At 40.5% G+C, this 13,841-nt stretch overlaps 1 protein-coding gene across 1 annotated transcript; it reads left to right on the forward strand.

Annotated features, from left to right (window-relative positions):
• The first annotated feature begins 824 nt into the window (after nucleotides 1-824).
• Nucleotides 825-2,228, forward strand: LOC109158503. Its single transcript, XM_019306421.1, has one exon. The coding sequence runs from the start codon at nucleotides 825-827 to the stop codon at nucleotides 2,226-2,228; it is 1,404 nt and encodes a 467-aa protein (XP_019161966.1).
• Nucleotides 2,229-13,841: the final 11,613 nt, after the last annotated feature.

Raw genomic sequence — 13,841 nt, forward strand, 5'->3', positions numbered from 1 at the left:
TTATTGTTATATCTCTTTTTGCCCTTTGATTGTTGAGATCTTAATTAGGGATGGCAATGTGCCCCGCACACGACGGGGATCCCCGTTCCCCGCCCCGATAGAGATGGGGATGGGGAAATTTTTTGGGGAACGGGGACGGGGACGGGGAATATATGTAATTCCCCGTCGGGGACGGGGACGGGGATGGGGATACCCCTCCCCGCCCCGCCCCGTCCCCGAATAATTATATATATATATATATATATATATATATATATATATATATATATATATATATATATATATATATATATATATACACACACATAATACAATGCATTAATTAATTACTACCACTTATATTAGTTATTAGTTATACTTATACATACTGTACAGTGGTAGTATTATGTATGTATAAGTATAACTAATAACTAATATAAGTGGTAGTAATTAATTAATGCACTATACTATGTATTTATATATATTTTAAAGTAATGCTTCTTACTGATAAAAATATGGAGATGAATAGCGATTCGCTCTCTAACCAGAGATCATCGGAAGACGACGATCTCCTCGAACGGAGCACCAAGAAGCATAAACGGACAGACGACGCCTCAGGCAGCCAAGCCATGGTCACGATGGAGGTGCCGGATCCGCGGGGTGGTGTAGAGATCGTAAACGAGACACCTGTGGAGGAAATGGAAGAGGCCGGAAACGGTGTTTTTGCGCAGTTTTCATGCGAGGAGGGGGCGCGATCGGCGTCCTTGCTGCCTGCTTCGACGCAATAGCCGCAACTACCCCACCGAACATATGCCGAAAGCGTGGTTGGCCATCGAGCACAACCAATGCTCCCAGAAGTAGAACCTGAAGAACCGATCCCAGATGAGATATCTGATGATGAGAATGATGACCCCCTTTGTCCCACCATACGATTGACAAAGAAGGAAGTGGAGGAAATCAGAGCATCACGGCGAAAGACGCTCATCATCAAAGTAATGGGCAGGAGTGTGGGCTACGCCTATTTGCTGCGCCGGCACGTTACCATGTGGAAGCCGAAGGGGAGTATGGACCTAATCGCGATCGACAACGACTATTTCCTCGTGCGGTTCGGATTAGTGGATGATCTGGAGTTTGCGATGTTTGAGGGACCGTGGATGGTCCTTGATCATTACCTCCTTGTTAAACAATGGGTGCCAGATTTTGATCCATTCTCTAATCAGACGGAAAAGGTTTTAGTGTGGGTAAGGATCCCGTGTTTACCAGTTGAATACTATAACATTATATTTCTCAGGAAGCTGGGGAACAAGGTGGGCAGATCCATTCGAGTTGACCAGGCCACAAGCTTAGTCTCAAGGGGGAAGTTCGCCAGAATCTGTGTAGAAGTGGACATCACGAAGCCGCTCATATCGAAATTCAATTACAAAGGCAAGGTACGACATGTGGCTTATGAGGGGATTCATATGATATGTTTTGCATGTGGGATTTATGGCCATGCGCCAGATGCATGCCCACGAGCCTCCAAGACTGTACCAGCACAAGAACAAGCGACGGAAGGAGAGGCGAGGAAACAAGCTACCACAGCGGTGAAATCGACAGGGAACCCGACAGTGGTAGTTGGTGCCAAGCCTTTTGGATCATGGATGATAGCCCCAAGGCGCAAAGGAGGGAGACCACAAGCGAGACAGACTCATCGGAGTGCAGCTGAAGAGAACAGACGTAGTGGGGGTGCACTGGCATCCAGATTTGCTCCACTCGCGCATGAAACAGGAGAGGACGGAGTAGCACCACCGGACCATGCAGACGACATTCATGAGAATGGTGAGGGGGAAGAAAGAGAAGAGGGCAGATCACGAAGGCAGGCGACAATCAGCGATAATTCGAGAAGGCCGAATGTGATCACTTCTGAGAAGCAAATCGAGAATGAACCAATGAGGATTTCTACCGCGACAACAAAAGAGGGTGCTACATCGACATCAAAGTCGCGACGACCTACTGGCTCAACTAGCAGACGTGCAGCAGAGGAAGACGAACACATAGTTGTCCGGGGCGAGAAGGGTGGGCTGGTTATTAACTCTACAAGAGTGTACGTGGCTGACGCAGCGGGCGATGTTCCCTCGCTAGTCTGGCAGTCAACAAATGAACATCATTCCGACCCCCCGGAGCAACATGATGATGAAGGCGACGTGGTAATGGATTTGGAAGCGCTACCGGAGGGCGAAGAGAATGAGGGAAGCGGAAGGGCTCGTTGACTGGCCCTTCTGTGTATCCTTTGGTTTTTTTTCTGATATATGTTTGGCCTTCCTGGCTTTGGTTTTCTTTTTGTTCCTTCTACGTATGTTTGTCCCTTTCTTGTTGGTTTATTTATGAATTACATTTTTTGGAATTGCCAGGGTGCGGGTGGCAAGCCGTTCCGTCGCGCCCTAAACCACCTCCTAAAAAGTCACAAGTCTTGGATCCTCGGTCTCTTGGAACCGAAGGTGTTGGGGAACCATGCTAACAAGATTTGCTCCAGCCTTGGCTTCTCGGACTGGATCCGGGTGGAAGCAGTCGGTTTCAGTGGGGGCATTTGGGTGTTTTGGAAGGATCCAGTTAACATTACGGTGCTTCTTACTCACCCACAATTTATTCTGTTGCAGGTAGACCAAATTGGCCAAAATCCATGGACTCTGGCAACTGTGTACGGTAGCCCGGCGCATCATCTCCGCCGACGCCTATGGAGGGACCTCACGCAGTCAGGGAGGGGACTCCAAGGACCGTGGATGGTCGCTGGGGACTTTAACTCGGTGGTCAGTCGGGACGAAACAAATAATTATAACTCCTTTTTCCTCCCAACGAAGTTCTGACTTTGTCAACTGGATCCACTCCGAAGGGCTTATCGACTTAGGCTTTAACGGCCCCAAACTAACATGGGTGAAAAATGGTTCAAATGATGCCATCAAAGGGGCCCGCCTAGACAGGGCCATGTGCAATGTTGAATGGAAGCTTCGGTTCCCAAATGCGAACGTCACACATCTACCGCGACTCGCATCGGACCATGCCCCCCTTCTACTCCAGTTTGAGGAATCACGCAGGAATGTTAATAATGTGCCTTTTCGTTTTCAGGCTCCGTGGCTCTCTCACCCCGACTTACAGGAGACGGTGTGGCGCCTATGGCAGCAAAATCAGGACCAAGTCACAAATGTTAATAACCTAGCTGCTGGCCTAATGGAGTGGAACAGAATGGTTTTTGGAAACATTCACAAGCGCAAAAGAATTATTATGTCACGGCTCAGTGGGATTCAACGTATCCTTGCGGGCACTTTTCATAAGTGTTTGCTCAAGCTGGACAAGAAGCTTAGGGCAGAAATGGAGGATATTCTGTATCAGGAAGAATTGTTGTGGTTCTAACGGTCCCGGGAAGATTGGATCACATCGGGGGATAGGAACACAGCTTTCTACCACCTAGCTACGACTATCAGAAAATCGAGGAACACGGTACCGCGGCTGCTGGATGAGACCGGGACGTGGTTGTTGGACGACAACGGGCTTCGGGACTATGTCAAGAATTTTTATGCTGACCTTTTTTCTGTTGATGCAGGCTTAGATGATGGGAACAGCTTGGAAACCAACTTCCCTCGCCTGCAGACTTTTGAATGGGATTTTTTCAACCGACAGATCACAAAGGAAGAAGTGTATGAAGCAGTGTCTGACATGAAGCCTTTTAAAGCACCCGGAGCTGATGGCCTTCATGCAGGTTTCTACCAGCATACGTGGGACACTGTTCGGGACAGCGTCTTTAAGCTAGTCTCGGAGGCAATCCAATCGGGTAGTTTGCCGGAAGGGCTGAATGACACCCTGGTGGCGCTCATTCCTAAAGTCAAAGATCCGTATAATGTTAAGCAGTTCCGACCTATCAGTTTATGCAACGTTAGCTACAAAATCATCACCAAGACTATTACAAACAGGTTGAAAGGTATCCTACCTAACCTCGTAGGGCCGTTCCAGAGCTCTTTCGTCCCGGGACGGCAGATTTCAGACAACGTGATTATTTACCAAGAGGTGATTCACACCATGAGAACAAAACGGGGAAAGAAATGTTATATGGCTATTAACTGGACCTCGAGAAAGCCTATGACCTCTTGACTGGAATTTCATCCACAATACTCTGGAATGAGCGGGGTTTAATGCCGAATGGAGAAGAATCATCATGACTTGTATCTGTACTCCCAGTCTGTCAATTATTTGGAATGGAGAAAGGCTCGACGCTTTCAAACCAGGGAGGGGCATTCGTCAAGGGGATGCCATGTCACCAGCAATCTTCGTCCTTTGTATGGAGCGTCTAAGTCAGTTAATCGTCGCGGATGTTGAGAAGAATAGCTGGAAAGGAATCAAACTGAAAGCAACCGGGCCCACCTTGTCACATCTCTGCTTCGCCGATGACATGGTGCTGTTCACGGAGGCATCCTTTGACCAAGTTGAGGTGGTACGTCAATGTTTGAATAGATTTTGTCGTGCTTCGGGCCAAAAGATTAGTTTAAGCAAATCCCAAATCCACTTCTCAAAAAATACTAAGTCGAAGGTCGCGGAGGAGATAACTGCCCTCCTGGAGATACCGAGGACTGACGATTTGGGGAAGTACCTAGGAGTACCTACCCTGCATGGCCGGGTTACATGTAACACGTATTCTAACCTTCTTGATAGGGTTTCAGCTCGGCTTGAAGGATGGAAGTCCAAAGCCCTCTCTTTGGCTAGGAGAGTAGTGATGGCCAAAGCTGTCCTGAATGCCATTCCGGTTTACACAATGCAAACGGCGGCCCTCCCGAAAGGGGTCTATGGCGAAATCGAAAAGAGGACAAGGAATTTCATATGGGGAAACAAAATAAGTCTTGCTAACTGGGAGCTGGTTACTACACCGAAGAAAGCGGGAGGCTTGGGAATTAAAAGGTTGCATGAAATGAATATGGCCTGCATGGTCAAGTTGGGTTGGAGACTTAGAACAGAGTCCCACAGCCTTTGGGCTCATACGCTGACGACTAAATATGAGAAAGATGGTAGCTCTTCGACACGCATACCAGGCAGAAGAAACAGTTCGAATGTCTGGAATGGATCTGTGCAGCGCGGGGTTATCTAGAAGAAGATATAACACGCATTGTGCATAATGGAGAGTCTACTAAATTCTGGATGGACGCATAGCTAACCCCTAGACCTCTCTTTGAACATTTACCAGTACCTCTGAGCCTGCCGGAATTATATGCCAGAGTGGTGGACTTATGGGATGATAATAGGGGATGGAAGTGGGAACATCTAAGCCACATTCTGCCTCAGGATATCATTGAAAGGCTGGCGGGTTTTATTTTAACCGATGGTAGTAAGTGTGACACGGTGGGATGGGGGCCGGACGACAAAGGAGAGTTTTCAGTCAAATCTGCCTATAGATTGATCACAGATGATGAGAGGAACGGCACAGATGGAGTTTGGGATTATATTTGGAGCATACGTCTGCCAGCAAAAATGTGCATGTTTCTTTGGTTTGTGAAACATGGGAAGATCCTTACAAATTTTGAGCGTGCTAGACGTAGACTTACCACTAATAACTCTTGTGTTCTTTGTGCAGGGCAACGTGAAGATCTAGATCATCTCTTCCGGCGATGTCATGCAGCGCGAAGCATTTGGAATTCGACTCCAACCGGACGCAGGGCCATAGCGATGGAGAACATGGCTTGGGAGGATTGGTTCCTGCTTAATATTCAAGGGGACCAGCGTAAAGGCTTCGAGGCAGGATGGCCGGAGAGCTTTGGGATCAGGCTCTGGTGGCTGTGGCGATGGAGGAACGATGAGACGTTCCAAAATCAACATACGCCGGCAGCACGGAAAATAGAGTGGTTGGCAATGCAGGACAGTGAGATTGAGGGAGCTTTTTCAAAGCGGGGGAGAATTATAAAAGAGAAGCCGACGCGGATGGATACCCAACTTGCCTGGGCAAAGCCGCCAAACGATTTTTTTAAGCTGAATGTGGTGGGGTGTTGTAAAAGATTGGGCAAGTCGGGTTGTGGTGGGGTTTTCCGAGACAAAAATGGGACATGGCGACGGGGCTTCACATACTTCATAGGTAGATGTCCGGTGGAAGATGCGGAAGCCTGGGGTGTTCTCCAAGGTCTTCGCGTGGCCAAGGAATATGGTTTACGCAACATCATCATGGAGAGTGACTCTAAGGTTACGGTGGAGAACCTGCAGAGAGAATCAGAAGGAAGACCACAACGTAACAATATAGTTCGTCGATGCATTAGGGAGGCAACGAGCTTTGCTCAGGTGACTTATGTGCATGTGTACAGGGAGCAGAATAGAATTGCGGATCACTTGGCGTCGGAGGCTGTGGCTCATCCATCCGGATTGCGCATCTTTGAAGACCCTCCGGCAGAAGTCGCGGAGATGGTATACCACGACCGGGTTGGCGCAAGCTCGACAAGGAGGCTTTAGAGCTATTTTTGGGCATCCCCTCCTTCTTATCAAAAAAAATGTATTTATATATATATATATATATATATATATATATATATATATATATATATATATATATATATATATAACTTTGTCGCTACTGTACAGTATTGTATGTTTGTATATATAACTAATATAACTAGTATTGTATGTTTGTATATATTAGTTATATATACAAACATACAATACTGTACAGTAGCGACAAAGTTATATATATATATATATATATATATATATATATATATATATATATATATATATATATATATACTTAGTATTTTAAATTTTGAAACAGAAGTTAAATTTTTAATTTTTTTATTATTAAAATTTTCAATTATTTAACATTTTGATTAGAAGTTGACGGGGAGTGGGGAATCCCCGTCCCCGCATAATTCCCCGCGAGGACGGGGATGAGGAGTATTTTCAATTCCCCGCCGGGGACGGGGACGGGGACGGGGATGGGGACGGGGACGGAGAGTATACTCCCCGCCCCCGCCCCGCCCCGTTGCCATCCCTAATCTTAATCATGCTTGGCTAAATCTAGTGGCTAGGGTTGGGGTGTAGATTGTTGTTGTGATGATGCTTTAATTTGCTTATCTTGTGGTGTTTGATTGATTGTTGACTATGTGGATGTCTTGTTGTTGAGGATGATCTTTGTGAAATTCTTAGAGTGGAGCCCAACTCCTTGGATGGTGTTAGAAACCTAGATCTAGGCAAGAGATTGCTAGATCGGGTAGCCTTGATCCTCTTCATTTCCCCGTCTTCGATCCGAGAGGGCAAGACTCGAAAAGAAGTGAGGGCAAAGTGTTTGTTTAAATGCCCCGTAGAGAGCAAGAGTTCCTACGGGCAGCGTTAGACCGAATCGAATAACGCACTAGCCATCCACTTCTCTTGACTAGTAGCGCACAATCAAATCACCACAAGATTCCCCTTGCGGGATTGACCAATCACACAACACAATCGAAACCCAATCCTACCCGCCTTTCTCTCTCTGAGTAAATTCTTATTCCCCATTCTATCTTTCTTAGTTTCAAGTTCTTTCCCAATTTCCTTTCAAACCAACAACGTCAATCCACTTTCCCGAATTGAGCTTCAAGTGTCTAGCCTACCTTACCTTTTCCCAAGCCCAACTTCCAAATTGTCATTCGTCGAGGGAGCGACACTCGGGGTGGTTCTAACTCCCCATTTTACCATTTATCCATAACAATCCCCATCACACACAACTACAATCTTTTGAACACGTTTTCAAGAACAACAATTATAAGCGGAGAGATCACGATAAAAAATGGCGTCGTTGCCGAGGAACGGCAAACGGTAGCTTGAGCTTGTGAGGAGTAAGGAAGTACAACCTTGAAGCTTGATTCAAAAACCTTTTTCTCTTTTCTTTTACTTTTACCCAACAGTGTAGCTACTTTTAGCTACATTGCTTTTAAAATCAAATCAGAAGTTGATGCACACCAGATCACACGGAACAGAATGATTGTTCCTGTTAAATCCAGAGATTCAAAGAACTTCGACGAGAAGGCTAAGAGCTGAAACAAATCAGGAAATACCAAGAAATATGGCATCCACAAGTATGGATACCAACCAACCACCTCAGCCAGGAGTGAACATCTTTGAAGGTTCTCCACCGAGAGAACATTTGAACAATAACATAAGAGTTGATGAAGAAGCACCAGGATATGTGGACGGTCGGAATAGAGCTGAGCCGCCAGGAGAAAGACATGAGAACAATCGCGGAGTATATGACTCCCGAGTTCTCTATGCACAATTCAATCTATATCCAGCCCATGGAAGGGATTAATTTCACCATCCATCCGTCTGTTATCAACATGATCCAGAGCAATCCATTCAGTGGATTACCATCGGAAGATCCACATACCCACATGACAAGATTTGTAAGAGCCTGTAGTATGTTTAGACCCAATGGAGTTCTAGAGGATGTAATCCGTCTTACTTTGTTTCCCTTCTCTGTTATTGGAGAAGCTGAAACATGGTTGGATTCATGATGAACATTAAATTTATTGTCAATTTGAATAAACTATTTAAAATTTATTTGTGATTTTATGTTTTTTCGTACTTATTTTATTTACTTTAATAATTAATTTAGTTTGTGTTAATTTTATTATTTGTAGTTTAATTAAATAAAATGTGTGACCAAGACTATGTGGTCTAATGGTACCTGAGTTGGACTTTTATTTAGAAGGTTGTGAGTTCGAACCTCAGTGGATGCGTCAAAAAAATAAAATGTGTGAACTTATTAGCTTTTAAACCCAATTAATAAAATTGTCCTCCTACTATTTTTATTATTATTAGTTGGTCATGGTTTGACCAGTGATCCAGCCCATTTGTGAGCTGCCTTCCTCCAGAATTAACAAGCGGTAGAAAGAATGACATGAGAGACACGAGGGACGCGGACTGTGAAGCATCGGTCAATGTCGGATTGTTTGGCGAGAAGCTTCAGTGGTGCTCCTTCTTCGAATTTTTCTGCAAACTCCAGCGCCACAAGTCGAATCGAAGAAATCGGAGAAAATTGGAGGTTAAACAATATAAAAAGAAGGCAAAACCAAATGAGGAAATCTTGAATTCACCCCAGAGATTCTCGGTGGTTCGCGGAGATCCGATCGGCAGTTCATCACTACTATCACAAAATTCACCCCGCACACAAAATTCGTTCTTCGATCGTCACCATCCATTTCTTGGTTCGTAATTCCGGTGGTTCAATTTGGATTCGTCGACGTCGGCAATTTTCAATCGGGGACAGAAGCAGTTCGACAGTCCTTTCTTCTACAGCAGCAAGTTTCTGGTTTATTCTTCTGTTTTCTCTTTAAATTACTTGGTTTCTTGGTTTATGCGTAATTACCAATTACAAACAAACAATGTTGTGATTCTTTTAATTTCAATTACAGAGAATTGTGCATGTGTTGATACATAATGTTTATTGATGATTACAATGCTTAGTGTTGATTACATGTTAATTGCGACTCCCTCACTGTAATGGTTTGCTAAAATTCATAGTCGATATTCCCTTACTGTTATTTTGTTTCGTGCTTATTCAATTGCTTTTCCAGCTTATATTTTTTCCTTGCAATTTCATTTAGTTAATCCATTTTGATTATCAATTCTGTTCTGTTTGACTTCAGATTATTATAGTTTCCTAAGTTATTTTCATTTGGTTTAATTTACTGCAATTGAAACATTATGTTGAATTCTCTTGTTTACTTTTAAATTTTCAAGTTAATTGTTTTAATTTCAAGTTTATTAAATTGTATTGTATCAATTCCCAGTGGGTTCGACCCTTGCCTTTGCACACTATCACTACAATTGACTCGTGCACTTACGAGGACATATATTAAAATTGTCCATCAATTTTTGGCGCCGTTGCCGGGAAATTGTTTATTTTGCAATTTAATTTTCTGTTAATTGCTTTTTTTTTCATATCTCTTCATTATTATCATCTTTTTCATTTTTGATCTTTCTATTAATTTAATTCATTAGTCAAGCATTTAAAAATTGCTTTTTTGTTTGTTTTTGCTTCCTTATTCCCTTTATTTATTTATCCTATTTCTTAATATTGCTTGATTTTTTTTCCTTATCTCTATACTATCGCCATTTGTTTTTTTTCTTTTAATCTTGCTTACTTATTTACTTCATTAGTCCATTTTTGTTTTTCATTTCCCTATTCCTTCTTCCTCTCTCTTAATAATTGCTTTTTTTTTCTTTTCTATTTACTTTATAATTGTTACTATTTTTTCCCTTTTTAATTTAATTCTACCTTGCTTTTAAAAAGGAATAAAAATTTGAAAAAATTTTAGTTTTTGAAAAAATTTTAGTTTTTGAAAAAATGTATGAAGTTAATTCAATAGCTGATTTGAAGATTCAAATGTCTGCGTTATTAGATGAAAATATATATAACTTTTGTTCTATGATGGCTATGAAGCAAAATAATGCATATATGAGTGGAGATGATGATAATAATTTTGAATAAGCCATTGCAATAAATAGCTTTAATCAAAGGCCCAGTAATGACTCGTTTTATAATTCTTATAATTCGGGTTGGGAAAATCACCCGAATTTTTCTTGGAATAATCAAAATGATTTTCAGCCAAACTATCCCAATTTTTATTGTGATTATAATCAAAGTGGTTTTCAACCAAATCATTCCAATTTTTATTGGGATAATAATCAAAATGACTTTCAACCAATTGACCAACCCCAACCTAAGAAACCATCTTTGGATGATACTTTACAACAATTCTTGCAGGTGTGTAATATTCATGATTTCCAACCTAAAAAATAATCTTTGGAAGATTCCCTGCAGGAGTACATACAGGCCACCAAGAAGCAACAAGAAGCAAATGATCTATGGTTTAAAAAGCAACAAGAAGCACATGATCAATGGTTGAGGATGCAACAAGAAGCTTATGAGCACCAGATGCAACAAGAAGCTTATGAGCACCAGATGCAACAAGAAGAAGATGAACAACGATTGCAACAAAATGAGGCTTGCTTTGAAAGATTGGAAGCACATTTAGAGCAAATTGCTAAATTTGTGCAAGAGCATGTGCCAGGTAAGTTACCTAGTCAACCTGAAGAAGCTAAGACTATGAGAAGTGGTGAAATGATTGAAAACAAGTTACACGATAATACCACTTCTAACCAAACTAAAATGATTGAAAATTTGAATAATGATGATGATGATATTATTGTTGAAAAGAATGAGCCTCAATTGCATAAATCTGATAATCCATATGTGCCTCCCAAGCTTTATGTGCCCCCAATCCCTGTTGATGAAAACTTTGAAAACACTAAACCTGTGCAAAATGAAGATTTTAAGGTAGTGGAGCCCTATGTACCACCCGAGTCTTATGTGCCCCCGATTCCATTTCCAAATAGGCTCAAAAGTTGTGTTTCTCAAACGCTACAAAAAGAATTGTCCCCAATCCCTTTTGATGTTCAAGTAGGCAAATTGACCAAAAATGTGCTTGCTGAAACTGCTGAATTTCCAATTTTTACATCTATGAATTTGTCTGAGAGATCTAACCAAAATTTTGCAGTTAAGGGGTTGAATTTTGCTGATGATGGTAAGTTGGAGTTTGATAAAATTCAAAAAGAAAATCTTTTGAATGGCGTTGATAAATCAGTTTTTTCTTGTTATTCTCCAACTGCAGGGTCATACGAGAATCCCACAAAAGCAAAAATGAATAAGGGATGACTTTCTTTATCTTCTTTTCTTTCCTCTCACAACATTGGGGACAATGTTGAAAATAAGTGTGGGGAAGGGGTTTTACCCACAAATCACAAAAAATTTTAAAATTTTAAAATTTTTAATTTTCTTATGTATATTTTCTTAAACCTTTTTATTTTAAAATTCTAGAATTAGTTGAGCATTACCCTTATGAGTCTTTTAAATACTCGGTGATAAAAATAATTCAGGTTTTTGTCAGCTCTTAGTGTGTATATTGCATGTGGCTAGTTGTTAATTTTTTTTTATATTTTGAATAACTTTGTTAAAAAAAACCCCAAAAAAATCAAAAAGAAAAAAATTATATTCTCCATACCCTTATATGTTTTATGCATTTTCTTTGATAGTATATATGTTGGTTTCACTTTATTTTACCTTTTCAAATTCTTAAACAATTTTTGAGTGCTATAAATTGTGGTGTAGTGTGTTGGTTCAAGGATCATCTTTGTGGCATAAGTGAGCTGAAGAAAAAAGATTTAAAAAAATATTTAAAATAAAAATGAGAGTGTTTATTTATTTAATTTATTTGCAATAAATCAGAGATTCTACTCCGCTGAATTAGCCACCTACACATGTACTATAAATAAATAAATAAGTGTTGTGGTTTGGTTTATGAGTACACACAAAATTGAAAACTCAGACATGCCTGGCGTAAAATGACGAGGTTTTTTGGGGAAGTTCTGTTTGGAAAAAGTCATAAACAGAAAAATAATGAGCGAACTTTGGAAGAGACGAGCATTTGCATTTTAATTTTTAATAAATGCCTTTGATCCTTGTTTCCTTCATGTTTTGCACCTGCACTGTGATAGAATATTTCTGAATTTGGCTTAGGTTATATTTTGTGAAATTTCATATTTATTTTATTGAGTTTTTGTATAGCTCATATAAGGGGTATCAGCACACGAGCACAAGTTTTATATTTATTTTAGTTGCTAAAGTTTTTAATTTTTATGTTTTATGCATTCTTTGAATTGACATTAACTTTGTCTTTATGAGGCAATAAACTTGAAAGACTATTTGGGTAAAGCTCGATCTTATACTTGATTTTATTTTTAATTTCTTTATCTTTTCTTTTTAATAATGTCTTTGCTTGAGAACAAGCAAATAAATAAGTGTGGGGAAATTTGATGAACATTAAATTTATTGTCAATTAGAATAAACTATTTAAAATTTATTTGTGATTTTATATTTTTTCGTACTTATTTTATTTACTTTAATAATTAATTTAGTTTGTGTTAATTTTATTATTTGTAGTTTAATTAAATAAAATGTGTGAGCTTATTAGCTTTTAAACCCAATTAACAATTAATAAAATTATCAAGATTATATGGTCTAATGGTACCCGGGTTGGACTTTTATTTGGAAAGTTGTGAGTTCGAACTTCAGCGGAGGCGTTATTGGTTTTTTGTGCTTAGGTTGAGAAAGTATATGAACAGAACAGATACTACATTGAAATAGAGTCGCAAGCGACAGAACGACTTCAGTGGTGCTCCTTCTTCGAAGTTTTCTGCAAACTCCAGCGCCACAAGTTGAATCGGAGAAAATTGGAAGAATGCAATGCTGGAAAATTGGTGAATAAATCGATACACAAAAATATATAAAATATATATTTTTCCCAAAAAATGGAATTTAATTTATAGAAAATTAATTCCAACCAATTTTGGTACGAAACCAAAATTACATATATATACAACGTATATATATTAACCAAATAGGGATTTATTTTATCAAAATAATCCCACCACAACTAGTACGAAACTAGTACACGGGACTTAATTTCCACGAAATTAATCCCACCACAACTAGTACGAAACTAGTACAAGGATTTAATCTATCCGAGATTAATCCCACCACTTGGTCCGAAACCAAGAACAAAAATAAAAGTAAGAACGGGTTTCTAACCTGAGGTTTTAACCCAACGCGAAGAAACAAGAAGCAGAGTAAGAACGGGTTTCTAACGTTGTCTTCATGAACGAATTCTTCCCCCTCACCAAAACAATGAAAGTGCGCAAACAAGTGCAAGATTTAAAACAGGGAACATCTGAATCATTGGGTGAGGCGTGGAGAAGATTTAAGACTCTAAGAAGGCAATGCCCTCCCGATCTACTACACCCCTGGGACGTAACCAGTTCTTTTTATG

This window comes from Ipomoea nil, unplaced genomic scaffold, assembly GCF_001879475.1.
Source record: "Ipomoea nil cultivar Tokyo-kokei standard unplaced genomic scaffold, Asagao_1.1 scaffold2821, whole genome shotgun sequence".
Taxonomy (NCBI): Eukaryota; Viridiplantae; Streptophyta; class Magnoliopsida; order Solanales; family Convolvulaceae; genus Ipomoea; species Ipomoea nil.

Coding starts and splice junctions, on each gene's coding strand:
- LOC109158503 (XM_019306421.1), top strand. CDS start 825: ATGCTCCCAGAAGTAGAACCTGAAGAACCGATCCCAGATGAGATATCT.